At 33.0% G+C, this 20134-nt stretch overlaps 1 protein-coding gene across 2 annotated transcripts in view; it reads left to right on the top strand.

Moving 5' to 3' along the window:
• The window catches only part of LOC145269875 (carboxypeptidase D-like), a 1225495-nt gene that overhangs the window by 1075735 nt on the left and 129626 nt on the right, over positions 1–20134 (top strand). For both annotated transcript variants that reach the window (XM_080125621.1, XM_080125622.1), the window contains exon 7: positions 1991–2158. In XM_080125621.1, the coding sequence (XP_079981747.1) occupies positions 1991–2158 (168 nt within the window). The remainder of the gene's footprint in view (positions 1–1990; positions 2159–20134) is intronic.

Here is a 20134-nt window from a genome sequence, read left to right as displayed (position 1 = left end):
GTGTAAAAAAAAACAATTTTCTAGCATATTTAGCCACAGAATTTATAAACTTATCTAACTCATTTGAAGAAACTCGTGCGTTTTCTGTTTTTAAAACAGCTCTATAAAAGAAGTATCATTTCTCATGATTACGTTGCATTTATATATCACATTTTAAATAATTCAGTTTCCACTTAATGGGCAATTATTCTTATTTCTGCGAATACAATTGATTTTAGTTACATTAGTCATATTAATAGAAATACAGTTATCAATTGCACCATTTACCCGTTGTATTTAGCGCTTATAATATCCTATTATAGATACAAGTACGATTTAGTTATAATAAAAAGCTGACTTAATAGTATTTCTATTAAAGAGCTTACTTAATTTAAATAATTCAATAGAAATAATCAATATTCAAAGCATCATGGACTCTTCCAGTACTATTCTAGATAACACTCTCAGGGGGCAGTATCGTAATATAACAAGAATGAAGAGAAAGAGAATTAGAGTGTATGTGTGTGTGAGAGAGAGAGAGAGAGAGAGAGAAAGGGAGAGTTTTTGTTCGAGGGAGAAGGGCAGGGAGAAAGAAACAGACAAAAGATGAGTAAGAGAAAAAAGAGAGAGAACATGAGAGAGAGAGAGAGAGAGAGAGATAGGGAACAAGAGAGCAAGGGAACGAGAGAGAGGGAATGAGAGAAAGAGGGAACGAGAAGAAGAGAGAGAGAGGTAACGAGAGAGAGAGAGAGGGGTAACGAAAGAGAGAGAGAGGGGGTAACGAGAAGGAGAGAGAGAGAGAGAGAGAGAGAGGGAACAAGAGATAAAGAGAGAGACTGGGAGAAGCAGAGAATGAGGGAGAACGAGACAGAGAGAGACACACAGAACGAGAGATATGAAAAGAGAGAAAGAGTGGTGGGGGAGAACCTATGTGTAAAAAGAAAGGTGCAGGTAAGAGAAAGATTAGGTTCGTAGGAAAAGATGCACGAGAGACAAAGATTATATATATTCTATTAAAAAAATTCTTCAAAATCACTGGATTCGGCATTAAATAACCTGAAAAGGGTTGATATGCTATAAAACAAAACAAACAAACAAACAACTAGTAGTACGACTACCACCAGATCGCCTTTCCTTTATTCTATCCTTATAACCGTTTGAAGAGTGGACCTGTAAATTCACCCTTGTCCGTTCGTCCGTTCGTCTGTCCGCACTTTTCTCAATAACTACTTCTTGGAATTTTTTTAAATTTTGCACAAATATTAAACATGATATGAGTAAAAACATAACAAAACGGATTTTCCGGGAAAACTCCGGTTGCCCTCTTATGAGTGCCTTTCGGGTTAAAATGGCTAAAATTGAAACTTTTGTACTTATTAAAAAAAATTGATGCCTTGGATTTTTATAAAACTTTCTGAAAAGTTGTAACTAACTGATTTCTATATAATTTTGTTTGTCTATACTTCGCGATAACTCTTGGGTGTGCCCCAGGGGCTCTTTTAGGGTAAATAAAAACACTCCATTTTGGGGGCATATTTTACCGTATTTGTGCAAAATTTTCTGTGTCTATTTAACAGTTTTTCATGGTGCTGAACACAAATTTAAATATGTTAAGGCTTTGAGGATTTTTGGAGGGGCAAATGATTTCTATTTTTGCATGGTGAAGAACTCGAATCTACATATGTTAAGGCCCTAAACTGCACCGTTTTAACCAGGATTTGACGTCTCCTGGGGACTTTTGGGACTAAATGTGGGTGGGGGAGAATGCTGAACTTTTTTTTATGCCCCGTTCATGGGACCATGCATGCTTCATGTTTTAATATATCTTTCTCACACATCGTATCCCGTGTTTTCCTTCTGTGATATCAAACTTAGGGTCACATCAATACGTATTACTGTTTTAAATTCTATCAGATTAACCTCTCCCTACGCAAGATCATCGTATATTTATACGGACAAATTCCTACGTAAATATATAATTATTTATTTCTTTGTTCTTTTATCATTTCAGATTTGACAAGAATTGCTTATTCAAAATCACCTGACGACGACGTGTTTGTATTTTTAGCGCTAAATTATTCACGAAGCCATTTTAACATGCACCATTCAGTCAACTGTTTCCCGCAGGAAAGGTTTAAAGATGGAATCACTAATGGGGCAGCATGGTACCCTGTTCGAGGTAAAGTATTTGATACTATTTGTAATAGAAATCATTCCCCGCAAACGCCAACAAAATGGCAGCAGAAAATGTCGAAAAGAAAATACAAGCATGATTTTGTAGGTCGCTCATTGGTGAACGACGTGTGTCATTAATTTGCATATGTGCACCATTAGTAACTGTGAAATCGGACGAATCCTAAAGCAGGGTTGAGTGAAGTTTTTTTTGGGGGGGCAGCTTCCGTTTTCCTGCTTTCCGGCTGACTACAATATGGTTGTCTTCAAGTCTAACTTAAACAAGTTTTTGATGAGCCGTTCCATATAAGTTAACAAATTTACCGAATTGATTACTATATTGTCCAATTTCTACTGTACACTCTTTAACCCTTATCCTCGAGTGGCCTCTTGGCCTTGATAATGTGGTGATGCCTGTGTGGAAAAAAAAGCTTAGAACGAGAACGAACGGTGGAAGATAATATCTGTCCCATCGACGAAATGTTGCATCCCTCTGCCTGTTCTACAAGTATTTTAGTGGTGAATGCTCTGACGAACTGCAATCACGTGATCACCCTCGACAAACCCGACAGGCTGCTAAATCCCACCCCCACACTGTAGAGATCCCTAGATGTAAAAGATCTTTCTACTCCAATAGTTTCTTCCCCAGAACCGCTAGACTTTGGAATTCCATTCCAGGTCCCTGCTTCCCCAACAGTACTGACGTGCAGAAGTTCAAGTGTAACGTGAACCGACATCTTGCTGCTCAAAACCCTACATAGTACCCCAGTAGTTGTTGCCCCTGATAGTAGCCTCCTACACCAAAGTGGCAATTTGCTTTGTTTGGGGTGAAAATGTAATTAAAAAAATATCGAATACATAAGGATTTGTTGCAAGTTGAGAGAAGAATGAAAAAAAGACTTTCGTGCGTTGCATCAACAAGAGGACCGTTTGACCCCGCCATTTTTCCCCCATTTTATATATACTACAAACACATCTGTCTTATAAAATAGCCAATCAAATGGCATTCTTACAGGCGGTGTACCCCTAAATATGTCCCAGTATTTCCCTTTTATTTTGGTTTGTCTAAACTGCAAGAAAGACTTTCTTTATACCTTTTTTGTTTTTTCAACAAAACTACTTTAAAGAACATATTACCTGAAAGTACTTCCTTTAAACTCTTCGGCCTAACGTTTACAGGGAACATGAACTGGAATAGATAAATTGAGAGCATTACCAAGGCTGCTACGAATACGGTGGGCTCTCTCTACCGTGCTAGAAAACTACTTATGCTTGTACCTATATAAGGCCATCATTCGCCCATGTATGGAGTACTGTTGTCACATTTGGGCTGGTGCATCTGCTACTTGTATCTCACTCCTGGACAGGGTTCAAAAGAGAGTCGCTAACCTGAGAGGTCTTGAACTGTCATCTAGGCTACAGCCTCTGTCCCATCAACGAGGTGTTGCATCCCTCTGCCTGTTCTACAAGTACCTTAAAGGTGAATGCTCTGACGAACTGCAAGCACTTGTACCCCCTCGAGGTAAATACTCCCGACAAACTGACAAATAGCTAAATCCCACCCCTTCACAGTAGATATCCCTAGATGTAAGAAAGCTTTAAAAAAAATAACACTACAGCTACATTTTAAAATGTTTACTGAAAAAATCAATTCGCATAACTTCATTATGTAGTAGAGCTGATATCAATTCAATGTAGCCGCCTTCAGCCTCAATCACCGCCTCGATACGGGTTAGGAACTGTGAGCGTGCTTTTTCCGCAAGCGCCGGTGAGAGCTCAGCGAATATTTAGTGGATGGCAGCGACTGGGCTGCCTTTGGTGTTGTAGGAGGTCATGTTGGTGATGTTCTCTAACGTATAACCAAACAAAGTAGTCCAGCGGGTTCAGGTCAGGGGAAGATGGGGCCAGTGAGAGAAGGGTACAAAGTCATTCTGTATCTAAGCCCTGGGGTCTCTTTGGACTTGTGGGCTGGCACCGAATCCTGCTGTCACATCCAGGGTCTGTCACCGGCCACCTGATTGCACCAGGGAATCACCACACTCTTAAGCACCTCCAGGTGTTGACTTTCAAGCCGACTTCGAAGATGTGAGGTGGCATGGTGTGGCTCTCACTTGAAACCACACCAAAGACCATAACCGTGGCCGGAAACTTTGTTTCATCATTCTGGCACACGTCTTTTTTTTTTTAATTTTTTTTTTTTATTCAATTTTCACCCCAAACAAGGCACAGTGCCACTTTGAAGCAGGGGGCTACTATCAGGGACTTAATTAGCAGGGTCATTATGAAGGAAGATGAGTTGAAAGATGTTTATTAACATTACACTTGAACTTCTGCATATCATTGCAGTTGGGAAAGCAGAATCCCAGAAGGGAGTTCCAAAGATCCGCAGTTCTGGGGAAGAAACTATTGGAGTAAAAGGCTTTCTTGCACCTAGGGATCTCTACTGTAAAGGGATGAGACTTAGTAGCTTGTCGGGTTTGTCGGGGGTAGTTACGTCGGGGAGGTACAAGTGTTTGCAGTTCGTCAGAGCATTCACCATTGAAGTATTTGTAGAACAGGCAGAGGGATGCAACATCTCGTCGATGGGACAGAGGTTGAAGCCTAGATGACAGTTCAGGACCTATCAGGTTGGCGACTGTCTTTTGAACCCTGTCCAGGAGCGAGAGACAAGAAGCAGATGCACCAGCCCAGATGTGACAACAGTACTCCATACATGGGCTAATGGTTGCCTTATAGAGGTATAGGATACTGTCAGGCGTAAGTAGTTTTCTAGCACGGTAGAGGGAGCCAACCTTCCTTGCAGCAGCCTTGGCAATGCTCTCAATGTATCTATTCCAGTTCATATTCCCTGTAAACGTTAGGCCGAGGAGTTTAAAAGAAGTACTTTCAGGTAATGTGTTCTTGGCCATTGCTATTGGTGGTAGAGAAGGTTTCTTGTAGTTATTGAAGGAAACAAGCTTAGTCTTAGCAGCATTGAATGTGACCAACCATTTTTGTCCCCATTCCACTACGGATTGGAGGTCATCCTCTAGTGTTTCTGCCATTTCCTTGGATATGTGTTCATTTGTTTTCCCCTCATATCTGTTATAGAGAGTGGTGTCATCGGCAAATATACCCATCTCCGAAACAATTTTATCAGGGAGGTCGTTTATGAATATCAGGAATAATAGAGGTCCAAGGATAGACCCCTGAGGTACTCCTGCATTTATGTCGTATTATTTGGATGTACGACCGTCGAGGACAACTTTGATTTTTCTATTACTTAAGAAGGATTTAATTACATTATGAATTCTTTCAGTGATTCCATATGATCTAATTTTCCTTAGAAGACCATCGTGCCATACCCTGTCAAAAGCCTTAGATATATCGAGGGCCACTGCTCTACCCTCCCCTGTTTTATCCAATGAACGGTATATACGTTCAGAAACTACAGTTAAGATATCTGCTGTTGAACAGGCTTGCCTATTGTTTGTCAGTCGTCTTTTGAGGGTGCTGGCAATGGTCCTGTTGTCATAACTTGTATCATTAGAGAGTTGTATCTTGCTCATGGGAAATGTTGTCACTTTCAGACATGACAGAAAGCTCCTATCGCTTTTGGGATTCGTACACAACTGGCCAACTAGTAGATGGTCTGCAACAAAAAACGAAAACTGATTTTCATTAAACGGAAATGGAAGCATGCCGTATTTTTAGAGCCACAATTTTATCGTTCCATCCTATACTTCACTTTTTTATTGTCATTTCACCCCTAAGCAAGGTACATAGTTACTTAGTCATGGAACCATATTTGCAGGGATGCTATTTAGGGAGTTGGGCAGCAAGATGTCTAATCATATTTGGATTTCTACATATCAGTACAGTCAGGGAAGAAAACGCCTGAGAGAGAATTTCAAAGGGCAGCAGTTAAAAATAGAATCATGTCGTTATTTCTAGGGTGACAATTTTATCAGTTCACTCTGTGGGAGAAGAGCAATTCTTTGAAATTCTAAGGATTAAGATATTTTTTTTTCTTTTTCTCCCCTTTATTTCGATCAATAAATATTGTATTACTTAATCTACTTCGCTTTGATTTTAAATATTCAAATGTTCTCATTTATATCAATACTCTATCGTCTGAGCTCGTCTGAGCTCGTCTGAGCTCAAATCTATTGTCCCCCTTGCCGAATTTTCACGAAAAATACTCGCCTAGCTGAAATCAGTATTAAAAATTTCCCCAGCTCTCAATCTGTGCCTAAACCTAAATGTAAATTCCATCTACAAAGTTTCTTTCTTAGAACTACACGCCTGTGGTACTCTCTTGTGTGTGCCTTCTTTCGAGCCGACTACAATGCAAGTACAATATAATTACTACTAACGATTACCACGATATTGTCCGATTGACTACTGTACACTCATGCACCATTACCTTCGAGTGGCCTCCTGGCCTTGATAAGTTGTGACTCCTATGTAAAAGAAAAAAATCCAGTATATTGAGCGTGTTCATTTGATTAGAATTAAATATTAATTTGATATCAATTAATATTAATTTAATATAAAATTAATACTAATTTAATATAAAAGTAATATTTATTTAATATTAATTAATTAAGTTTATATCAATTTAATATTTGTTTAATATCAATCTGTATTAATTTGATATAAATTTCAAATGAATTAATATAAATTTAATATTAATGTAATATTATATTAATATTATTAATATTATTTTCATATGACTTTAATGTTTGTTTAATATCAAATTTAATACTGAATAATTATTAAATTTTAAATTAATATTAATTTAATATTAATTAAATCACTCATTTTGTGAGCTGTAATTTCTGAACTATATATATATATATATATATATATATATATATATACATATATATCATTCACATACAGTACTGTTTCGCTGTTTTACAGCTCATCAGTGTGGCTAGACAGGCAACTGCCTCAAGCTAGGATCGAAACCTGACTGCCCAAATGACAGTCAAGACTACTTTAATAGCAATTTTTATATCACTTTCCGAAATGATCAACCCAAGATAGGAGTATTATAGTCATCCACATACATTACTGTTTCGCTGTTTCACAGCTCATCAGTGTGGCTAGACAGGCAACTGCCTCAAGCTAGGATTGAAAACTGACCGCCCAAATAATAGTCAACCATTATGCTATACGGCTGTGTGGGTAATAACAATCAAGGATTCTTATCAGTACGCTATACGGCTGCTGCTGTGTGGGTAATGAATTAAACGATGTTTAGTTTCGACATCGTCCAAATATCTCCGCTCGATTTGTTTACACAAAGAGCGTCGCTTTATACGCTAATGGCAATTTGTATATCACTTCCCGATATGCTCAACCCAAGATAGGGAGCATTATATATATATATATATATATATATATATATATATATATATATATATATATATATATATATTTTATTACATTTACACCCCAAACAAGGAACATTGTAACTTTAGTGTAGGGGGCTACTATCAGGGGAAACATCTACTGGGGTACTATGTAGGGATTTGAGCAGCAAGATGTCGGTTCACGTTGCACTTGAACTTATGCATGTCAGTACAATTGGGGAAGCAGTGACCTGGAATGGAATTCCAAAGTCTAGCAGTTCTGGGGAAGAAACTACTGGAGTAGAAAGATCTTTTACATCTAGGGATCTTTACAGTGTGGGGGTGGGATTTTGCAGCTAGTCGGGTCTGTCGAGGGTGTTCACGTCGTGGGGGCATAAGTGCTTGCAGTTCTTCAGAGCATTCACCATTATAATACTTGTAGAACAGGCAGAGGGATGCAACGTTTCGACGATGGGACAGAGGCTGAAGCTTAGATGCCAGTTTAGGGCCTATCAGATTTGCGACTCTTTTGAACCCTGTCAAGGATCGAGAGACTAGTAGCCGATGCACCAGCCCAAATATGACAGCAATACTCCATATATATATATATATATATATATATATATATATATATATATATATATATATATATATATATATTACCGTTGTGTTGATTAATCGGAATCAGAATTGAGAAACAGAAAAGTCGGACCATTTAGGGATATCGGAATCGGTAAAATTTTCCGATGCCAAAAACGAATCCTTTAAATGTCTTTTTTTCTTTTTTTTATTTTTGTTTAGAACAAAATCTTCCACGGTAGTAATGATAAAATCAATACTTTTTTTATAATGATAAAATCAATACTTTTTTTATTTTAAACCAGTAAAATTCAAACCGGTAGATCACCATCGATAAGTGTGTTTTTACGTTTGAGAAAAGATCAAAACTTTGAACATGTATTTAACCGTGAAAAAATTACAACTATATAATTAAATATTTAGAGGTGTATTTTAAAAAAATCAAAATCGGGAATTTAGTACAGAATCTGTAATTGTATCGGAATCAGAAACCTATTGTAATCGTCCCATCACTTATATATATATATATATATATATATATATATATATATATATATATATATGTGTGTGTGTGTGTGTGTGTGTGTGTGTGTGTGTGTTGCTTTGTGAAAATATGTTTTTCAATTATATTTCGCTCTTTGCGTATATCAGTCCTTTCTATTCAGAAGCTCAATATATATTAAATGTAACAACAGAGCACATATAAAAGAGTAACAATTATATTCCAAGATCCAAATATTTATTATTCATTCAAAACAGTTCCTCCAGCATCTTAAAATTTCCGTACATTTTTTACCAATCCGTTTTGTTATGTAAAAAAAAAAACGGTTAATATTATGCCAATACTGATTTATTTCGGGCATATACTCTTCAGAAAAATTAGAAATTCTTTGCTCAGGTAGAAAAATTGCATGACAATATTATATCACAAGAAAATAACAATTCATAGAAGACTCAACATCCTGTGTTTGCTTCGGCAGCCATCTTGGTTCGTACATATATGTCATGAATGTTTTCTCGTTTACCGTCAGGCATAAAAGGCATCCCTTCAACATTGAAGTGGGGCAGAAATGGGGGTGGGAGGTATGAGATTGAAAAGCTAATATGAAATTGTAAGATTAATCCGTTTTAAAAGGAAGCTATCGTCTAACGCTCCTTTTTCTCTGATTCTCTGCTGGGCTGGTTAGGTTGGCTTGTAACCGGTTCAGAACCGTCAATAATTCCACACTGACAACCAGAGAGTCTATCGATTGAAATGTTAAAAAAAAAAAGACTTGACACGTTTTTGTTGTTTTCGTTTTTTTGTTGTTTTTTTTTCTTTTGTTTTTTGTTTGTTTTTTTTGTTTTTTTTTGTACTATTTTTCTTCTCGTCATAAAATTTTCGCGCTGCCCCTGAGGGGAGGGGTTTCGTTTCCAGCGACAGGAACACAAAAAATAATCGATTCTCTCTGACGGAAAGCCGAGTAAAAGAAAAAATAGAAATATATTAAACCAAGAAAATTAAAAAAAATAAACTTAGAAAAACACCTTTTTTTATATTTAAACTTTATTGTACTTTTATGTGAAGTCTGCCGCGGGCATCAGGAGAAGCCGGAAAATATTACAACTAAAGACGTTCGTTTGTGTGCAGGTGCGTTGGAACTGAAAGTTTACCTTTCGCATAAGTGCAGTCAACTCACCTGAGTAAATACACGCCAGTCATCCGTTATTTTTCCTGCATCTTCCCCTCCTCTCCTTACTCTCTTCATCTCTTTTTTTCTGTCTTCATCTCTCTTTTACTTTTTTCATCTTCCATTTTTTTTTACAAATGGTGCACCGCTTATCAAGGCCCGAAGGCCACTCAAGGATAAAGGTTAAAGAGGGTACAGTAATCAATGGGATAATATCGTAGTAATCATTAGAAGTAAAAAAAGGGGACGACTGATCAAGAACTTGTTTACATTGGACTTGAAGACGGCCATATTGTAGTCAGCTGAAAAGCGGGGAAACGGAACAGAATTCGACAGGTGTGCAGTTCTAAGAAAGAAGCTATGTTCATGGAACCTACGTTTATGTTTAGGTACAGATAAAGAGTGGGGGAAATTATTGATAGTGGTTTCAGCTAGACGAGTGTTTTTTGTGAAAATTTGGCAAAGGGGACCATTGGAGCTCAGAGGAGCACTTGCTATGAAAGTGACGATAAAGTATAGACAGACTCGCAACGTCTCTTTTGTGGAAAAAAAAAGGTTGCAGGGAAGAGAAAGCGGCATTTTCTACTAAGCTACGAAATCTATTTTGAACTCAAGGTAAGATAAGTGCTTCTAGCAGCTCCTGCTCAGATGTGGCAACCGTACTCCATTCTTGGAGTTCTTGGCCCTTATAGAGAATTGCATCGGTTGTGAGATATCTACTAAAACGGTAGAATGATCCCAAAATTTCCCAGCGACCCTGGCAACAGATTTGATGTATGTGTTCCATTTCAGATCAGGAGTAAAGGTCAGACCAAGAAGCTCGTCAAAACATGGAGCCTCCCCAAGACGAGATTCATTCATTTCAATCGATGCCATACGGGGATCAGAGCGTTGATGATGTAAAGATAGAAGCTTTGTTTTCAATGCATAAAAATTGACCAGCCACCTCTTTCTCCATGCTCAAGACCAGAGGAGAGATAATCAGAAAGAACTTGGTCATTCACGGCCTTTGAGATATTACCATTGATGGTAATATTAGCATAAATGTCTACTAATGATCTTAGGATGTGATTTGATTGTAGATCGGGAACAGAGTTAGACACAGGAAACGATTTGGTTTCGATTCTCAGTGGTGGCGCACAAGCCATTTTTTTTAACTTTTTAAATCATTATTATATATTGGGTCCAATATAATCTATATATATATAAAAGCCAAAATTTGTGTGTGTGTGTGTGTGTGTGTGTGTGTGTGTGTGTGTGTGTGTGTGTGTGTGTGTGTGTGTGTGCGTGTGCATTTTTTGTGTATGTCCGCCAAAGGTTTTTTTCACTCCTTCTTAAAACTTTTTATATGCTGTCTAAATCATAATATCTACGACTTAAGAACAGGGGTCGCGGCTATCATTAATTTGCCCGACTTTTACGCGCTATTTTCGGGATATTTTTCTTTACGCTTTTCAGTATTAAAAAAGCGAATGATGGGGCGGCAGAATGAGAAACTGGTTTGCAGCGCAAAATTAGGTCAAACATCACGCGGCTTAACTTTCTCGCACCTGTCAATTTCACTTTATAGGCGTTAACTTAAGACACTTATCCTTTTCTCTCCCCTCATAATCAAGATGGTTAAGTCTCAAGGGTTTTTTTCCATTTCGTTTCCACCTTCGCGGCAAGACTTTGGGGTTCAAGCCTACCTTCCTACTAAAACTTTTTTTTTGTTTTTTACACCTCCAAACACCCGGCCAACGTTTTTTTTAACAGGGTTGTTTTTATCTACCTCCTAACACACACAACTCCAAACACCCGGCCAACGTTTTTTTTTTTTTAACAGGGTTGTTTTTATCTACCCCCTAACACACACAACTCCAAACACCCGGCCAACGTTTTTTTTTTAACAGCGTTGTTTTATCTACCCCCTAACACACACAACTCCAAACACCCGAGCAACTCTGGGTACCCCCCACTAGAATATTACATAAATTTCAACTGTCGGTTTGTGTGTGTGTGTGTGTGTGTGTGTGTGTGTGTGTGTGTGTGTGTGTGTGTGTGTGTGTGTGTGTGTGTGTTCGTATGTCCGCTAAAAACTTCCGTTAGCCGAATTAGACCGGGTCGAAAATAGTTTAATTCTGAGGTGATCAACTTGACCATTTCTTGCAAGAAGAGGTCGCTTGTTGCGTCGAAATTTTTGCAAGTTACGTTCAAATGAAAGTTGTCTGTGTGTTTGTGTTTTATGTCCGCTGAAAACTCTTGACGACCGTATCAACCAGTTGCAAACATGGAGTCGTTAGAAAGAGCTATCGCTCGGATGAAAAATATCTAAAAATTGGCACAAAAGGATTAATTCTGTGTGCGTGAACTGAGTAGGGTTTTTGCAAGGGGTGGGGTAATCCTTTTCCCGGGTTTTAATGTAATATAATTAATATATATGAAATCTGCATTAATCAAAATATATTGAAGCGTATTTTACGACCGGGCAATGCCGGACCGCCTGCTAGTATATATCATTCAAACACTGCCGTGTTTCAATATATAGTTAAGTGGCAGTTTAATCATTTAGAACTGCTTTAAAACTTCACCGCTCAATCATTTTTCGATCAAATTTCAAACAATTATTACAGTTTATAGATCGCCTTCTCAGCTATAATGTGAAAAAAAATCAATTCAGTAAAACAAAAGTTATGACGAATTTACTGGTGTTCAAAATCGTAAAAAAAACGTGAGGGGGTGAGCGATGATTTTTATGACAGGTTTCCATAGCAACCACGTCGTTTCAGCGACTACCATTGTTACTAATTCACCGTTCTCACAAAAAGGAAAGTAAAAAGTGAAACAGAGAGAATGAAAGAATAAAAGGGAGATAATTGGGGAGATTTTAATGAAAGCAGACGAGTGTCGTACATTATTATTACATATGTGTATGGTATGTTTATGGGGACAAAAAATAAGACTGAAATTAAACAAAGAACAAGTGAATTTACTAGAAGCCTGGAAAAATCATGGATTACAATAGAAAAATGCGAAAATATAAATTTATAACTTAAAATATTGCAGCATTAAACAGTTTTTTAATTCAATTTATAAAATTATATAACCAATTTTTAATGCTACAATATTTCATGTTATAAATTTATTATATTTTTTACTAGAATATTTTATCCTTTTCTTTTCCAACTTTAACAACTAGTCCTTTACTTTTTAATGTTTAAGTTTAACCAGAATACCTTCCATGCTCGCACTTTTCCTGTTGTAATAAATAAATAAATAAATAAATGAATATACATATATATGTATATATTAGTTTACATATATATGTATATATTAGTTTATCTTACTTTATTTATCAACATCAAAAAAGTAACTATTATCAACATCAAAAAAGTAACTATTTATTTATTTAACTTGTTTATTTTTGATGTCTTTAAAAAAAAAACCACCCAATATTTTTGCTGGTGAGGAGACTTTTTTAAAAAAAAAATAAATGATAAAATTATTGCCCAAGACTTATTGTCTATATCAATAAAAACATCGTTTCCGAAACGATCGTACATTGCTTTTTTTGTTGTTCCTTCTTATGAAACCGATTTTTCAATTTTAATTTTAATTACATGTTATCAATAACTCTACGATATCTATGCCTATCGAGCTTATTATATATCTACATTACAACGAGCACTGTTTTCTTTTATTTTGTTTTAATTGTAATAATGAATTTGCTAATACATCTGCTCTTTAGACTGTTGTTCTAATCCCCGTTAATATATATATATATATATATATATATATATATATATATATATATATATACATATATATATACATATATATATATATATATATATATATATATATATATAGAGAGAGAGAGAGAGAGAGAGAGAGAGAGAGATGGGGAGTAAAAAGAAGAGAATGAATCAATCTTTAAGAGGAAATGGGGATAATACAAAGCTCAACAAATTGTTTTGGAGCTTATATAGAAGTCAAAGATGAGAAGCATTAAGCTTCGAAATACCATGGTATAAAGAGTAACAATAATACTTTTCATGCTCGCATTTTTCTATTGTAATATATATATATATATATATATATATATATATATATATATATATATATATATATATATATATACAAGCATGGGTGTCCGGCGTTGCCCGGGTATTTGGAGATGTATGTTGGGCCAAAAATAAGAAAGTGGTCAATTTTGTAACTTTGACCCCTATTATGACCCCTAAAAGTTTTAGTCTCCAGTTAAGTTATTAAGTTAGATCCATGTCCAATGAACCTATATCTAAAATTTCAAGTGTTTAGACTGAAAATTGTCGGAGCAGTTTGGTAGAGTTCTCAAAGGTCAAATCGTTGAACTTTCACTCCTTAATTGACAAATTTCTGGTCTAAAATCGATCACATCGATTTTCCCAAATCTCAGTACCCTGTATATCAAATTTAGAGTCTGTAGACTTAAAATTGACAGATTTATTGCGTAGGGAAATGTACACACAGATACACACCCATACAGACACTTTCACTTTATATATATATATATATATATATATATATATATATATATATATATATATATATATATTGCTGTTTTCTCTCACTGCATATCTATTTGTTTATCTCTCTGCGCATCTGTTTATATCACTCTCTCACTTATTGTCTGCAACACTTTCTAACCTTTCTCACCCCCTCCTCGCCTACCACCCTCTCACACATTCTCCTTCACCTCCTTTTCCTCTCCTTCTGAATCACTTACACCCACATCCACACTCTTATCTCTTATAAAAAAAATATCAGAAAGTTCATTAAGTCTGACTAATCAAGAATCTCAAGACTAAATTGAATTCGCTTTACAATTTTGTTATCGACGGCCATTTTATTTTTCGAGACGCATTTTGCCATTTCAAGTGAAAATGGTTTAGCATTTTATTATCTAACTAATAGTGATTACTCAATTTTACTAGCAGATGGTGTTCCCTGGAGCCTGAGTGACAACAAGTCTTTCTGTTATATTATGCAGATTGCCTTGCTGACAATCGATTATTATTATTATTATTATTATTATTATTATTATTATTATTATTATTATTATTATTATAATATTATTATTATTATTAATATTATTATTTTATTATTATTATTATTATTGTTAATATTATTATTTTATTATTTTTATTATTACTTTTATTATTATTATTTTTTATTATTATTATTATTTTTACTATTATTATTATTAATATTATTATTATTTATATTATTATTATTTTTTTTATTATTATTATTACTATTTTTATTATTATTATTATTATTATTATTTTATTATTACGTTTATTATTATTTTTATTATTATTATTATTATTTTTATTATTATTATTATTATTATTATTTTTATTATTTTATTATTACGTTTATTATTATTTTTATTATTATTATTAATATCATTATTATTATTTTATTATTATTATTATTATTATTACTATTATTTTTATTATTATTATTATTATTATTATTTTTATTATTATTATTATTATTATTTTTACTATTATTATTATTAATATGATTATTATTATTTTATTATTATTATTATTATTATTATTATTTTATTATTATTATTATTATTAATATTATTATTATCATTTTTATTATTATCATTATTATTATTATTTTATTATTATTATTACTACTATAATTTTTATTATTATTTTTATTATTATTATTATTGTTATTATTATTATCATTTTTATTATTATTATTATTATTATTATTATTATTATTATTATTAAAAAAGTAAAATATTAGATTATTAATATTTTTAATTGTTATGTAGAAAAGGGTATGCAGAAAAAATGTTACTGAAACAAAGGAATGTTTAGTAAAATATTTAACTTAGAACAAAGAGGTCCTGGAATTTGGCCTTGATAGGAATGTAGGTTTCTAAACAATAGAGAAACGTAACTAAATCGGAAACGTGTTTGGAAGTCATGTGTCAGGTTATGGAAGCTAATGGCGTAATAGGATCTGTTATTTTAGATATATATAGGAGTTAGTTGCATGGCCAGAAGAGAGTCCGGGACAGAAGTCTAAAGGGGAGAAATCGATTGAGTCACTAGCAACGGATCTTTGGGCCTGGCGATTGAAACCAGCGTACAATCCTCCAACAATGGAAACATGGTTAAATAAAAGATAGCTGAAATATAAACGAAAACTCCTGGTCATTTTTTTTTTTTTTTTTTTTTGAAAGAAATGTTCATTTCAGTAATATGTGTCTTGTTCCCATTTGTGTATTAAATGTTATATGTTGGACTGTATTGTATGTCACACACACACACACACACACACACACACACACACACACACACACACAAGAAACAATTAGGAACCACAATATGACAACGAGTTTTACGGCATATCAACCCTTTTCAGATTATTTAATGCCGAATCCAGATATTTTGAAGAATAATTTTTTAATAAAATATATTTGTTGTTTTCAAGTCGGTTTCTATTTAACCCATAGTTGGGACCTTAACAAGTACTACCACTCCGGGTCAGAGTGGACCTTTCTAAGGGAAAGAAATATCTAGTGGAAAACCTGCGATCTACATGGCTACCAATCATCTCGCACCTGCTTGTTACTGGATACTAGCAATCAAGATTTAGAGAGTGGTGTATATGTTGTACATCATAAAAAAAGACCTTTGGCGATAGAGACATGTCGACGTAGGCAGACCTAACAAGATAGAACATCGTTATTTTGCCTACATTTGATGACAGGGGCTGATTCCGGTGGAGACTTCTGTGTCCGAGCAGAACTACTAAGGGGGTGCACTTCCCACCCACGATTATGGGAAGATGCCAGAAAAGGTGCATCAGAAATTGCCTATCATGCCTAGTTTACTGTGAATAGCCGGAATAAAACAATGAAAATAAACTTAAAGCAATATTCTAATGAACGCTTATCACTCAACATTGGAACGTGATGATCCTGTTAGATTTCGAAACGTCCAGGAAGCCGTTGTCTCAGTAAAATGATAATGGCGATATTTGACGTAGTTCAATTGAAGACAAATGATGAGGAGACACAAATATACAGGGTGTCCAAAAAGTTATTTAAGGGTTTTGAACTTAAATAGATTCTTTATTTCTGATGGCATCGTTCTGTAATTTTAACACAATCTGACTAAGAAATTGGGAAATTTTTCAAAAAATGCAAAATTTAAACAAACTTTACTCATGAAAAATAATGTCTTTTTAATGTTGCCCATTTCCAGCTTCGCGTATTTGTGCTCTTTCCAAAACATTATCCATGGCAGATTGCAGAATCTCTGGATCTCGATTTAACTTCCTTATTCCGTTCCTGATGTTTTCCTCCAATTCTTGCAGAGTTTAGGGTTTGTTAACATAGACTTTCTTTAAGATATCCTCACGAGAAAAAGTCGGGGCTAGTCAAGTTTGGGTAACGTGGTGGCCATTTGACATTGCCATAGCGAGAGATAATGTTGTCGCCAAAGCATTGCCTAAGAAGTCTCTGATGGTGTCTAGCCGTATGTGCCATTTCCCATCTTGTTGGAACCATAATCCGGGCCTATTTTGAATTTGTGGGCACAGGAAGTCTGTAATCATAGTCCAGTATCTCTCACCAGTAATAGTGAGAGCATTTTCATCTTAATCTTCAAAAAAACAAAATTCAATATTTTCCGTCACTGCACGCCATACAGTGACCTTTATGAGAAGCAACTGCCTTGGATTGATTGTCCTTAAATTTTCAAAGCCCAAAACTGTAATTTTGTTTGTAAACAAATCCATTCAAATGAAAATGGACTTCATCTGACATAATCAACTTTTGCAGAAAATTGGGGTCATTTCTGACAAGATCTTGCATTTGGACTGCATATTGAACCTTTGTTTGAAAATCTTCAGGCTTCAAGTGTTGAACAAGCTGCACTTTATAAGGAAAGAATTTTTTAAACTGTGCAGAATATTGTGTAGTGAGCTTCGATATATCCCAAGTTGTGTGGAACGTTGTTGAATCGATGTTTCAGGATGTTGATCCACGTTCTCTAGCACTCTTTCCCTATTTTCATTTGTGATGACGTTTCGAGGTCTGCCAGCTCGCGGAAGATCAAGTACAACACCTTGGTCTTCAAATCTGCGCAAAATGTTTGGAATTGCTTTGTGACTTGGGCTATCTCTTACATGAAAATGTTGTTGATAAGAAAAAATCGGGGATAATCAAGTCTGGAGAACGTCGATAAGTTCTTTGAGTCAAAACCGTTGATTTTGATAAAACAATTTCTCAATCCTTCTCTTACTTTTTGGACACCCTGTATATTTAGTAAAGATGAGTTTCAATGTATGCGAATAATTCATGGGATCTCAAGGGAGGTAACCGTACAGCAATAGCCAGGTCATAGGCCATATAAGCTAGTGCCTGGTGGAATTTAAGCGACCTCCTGTGTCTGAGAATAAGAATATAAAAACCCGAAATTAATTTTTTTAAATCTATTAAACTCTAATAGCAAAATAGTTCGAGTATATTTTTTACTTACAAGAACTGAACTGTTTAGAAAAAAAAAACATAGCACTCGCATGCATATGTCTCAGTTTCTTTTCGTTTTTTTTTTTTTGTTTTTTTTTTATTTTTTTTTTATTTTCTTTTTAAAGGATTGAACGTTACATTTAATAATTCTAACCCTAACCCGCCGGATACATCCTCTAGCATATATATATATATATATATATATATATATATATATATATATATATATATATATATATATATGTGTGTGTGTGTGTGTGTGTGTGTGTGTGTGTGTGTGTGTGTGTGTGTGTGTGTGTGTGTGTGTATAGTAATTTATAAAGTATATATATATATATAGTAATTTATAAAATATATATGGCGATTAAGCTACACTGAATATTCCGCGTTTCATCCACTCTAGGACTCCTCAGGCCTATGCGCCTAAGCGCCTAAACGCATAAGCCTGAGAAGTCCTAGAGTGGATGAAACGCAGAATATTCAGTGTAGCTTAATCGCCATATATATTTTATAAATTACTAACTAGCTCTACCTACGTATTGAGCACTTTTGAAGTAAATACTTAAAGTTTACGCATGAATTTATACTTTTGTATATTAATTTTATGTGAGTAAATTATGTAGTTATATATTGCGCTTAAAGAGGTTCTCTAAGACATGTAATTTATTTAAAGGTCTCTTCAAAGATAAAAGGTTGAGAAACGCTGATTTAGGTGTTGATGTGCCTAACTAATAATAAAAAATATTTAATAAAAAACTAAACAAATATAATTAGTAAAATATAAATGAATGCATACTGGATTCCCTTTCCCTAAATAATTTAGTTAGATTATAAAAACGATATTCATTTACCTAAAACATATACTCTCAATTGAGCAAAATGATCTCAGAAACAATGACAAATAATAATAATAATAATAATAATAATAATAATAATAATAATAATAAATAATAATAATAATAATAATAATAATAAATAATAATAATAATAATAATAATAATAAATAATAATAATAATAATAATAATAATAATAATAAATAATAATAATAATAATAATAATAATAATAAATAATAATAATAATAATAATAATAAATAATAACATTAATAATAATAATAATAATAATAATAATAATAATAATAACTAATAATAATAATAATAATAAATAATAATAATAATAATAATAAATAATAATAATAATAATAATAAATAATAATAATAATAATAAATAATAATAATAATAAATAATAATAATAATAATAATAATAATAATAATAATAACTAATAATAATAATAATAATAATAATAATAATAATAAATAATAATAATAATAATAATAATAAATAATAATAATAATAAATAATAATAATAATAATAATAATAAATAATAATAATAATAATAATAATAATAATAATAAATAATAATAATAATAATAATAAATAATAATAATAATAAATAATAATAATAATAATAATAATAATAAATAATAATAATAATAATAATAATAATAAATAATAATAATAATAATAATAATAATAATAATAAATAATAATAATAATAATAATAATAAATAATAATAATAATAATAATAATAATAATAAATAATAATAATAATAATAATAATAATAAATAATAACAATAATAATAATAATAATAATAATAATAATAATAAATAATAATAATAATAATAATAATAAATAATAATAATAATAATAATAATAAATAATAATAATAATATTAAATAATAATAATAATAATAATAATAATAATAATAATAATAATAAATAATAATAATAATAATACTAATAATAATAAATAATAATAATAATAATAATAATAATAATAAATAATAATAATAATAATAATAA

The sequence above is a fragment of the Euprymna scolopes genome, chromosome 45 (genome assembly GCF_053919585.1).
Source record: "Euprymna scolopes isolate OS-2025 chromosome 45, ASM5391958v1, whole genome shotgun sequence".
In the NCBI taxonomy this organism is placed as follows: Eukaryota; Metazoa; Mollusca; class Cephalopoda; order Sepiida; family Sepiolidae; genus Euprymna; species Euprymna scolopes.
Note: the sequence above shows the minus strand (reverse complement) of the source record. Positions and strands in the feature narration are given on the sequence as shown.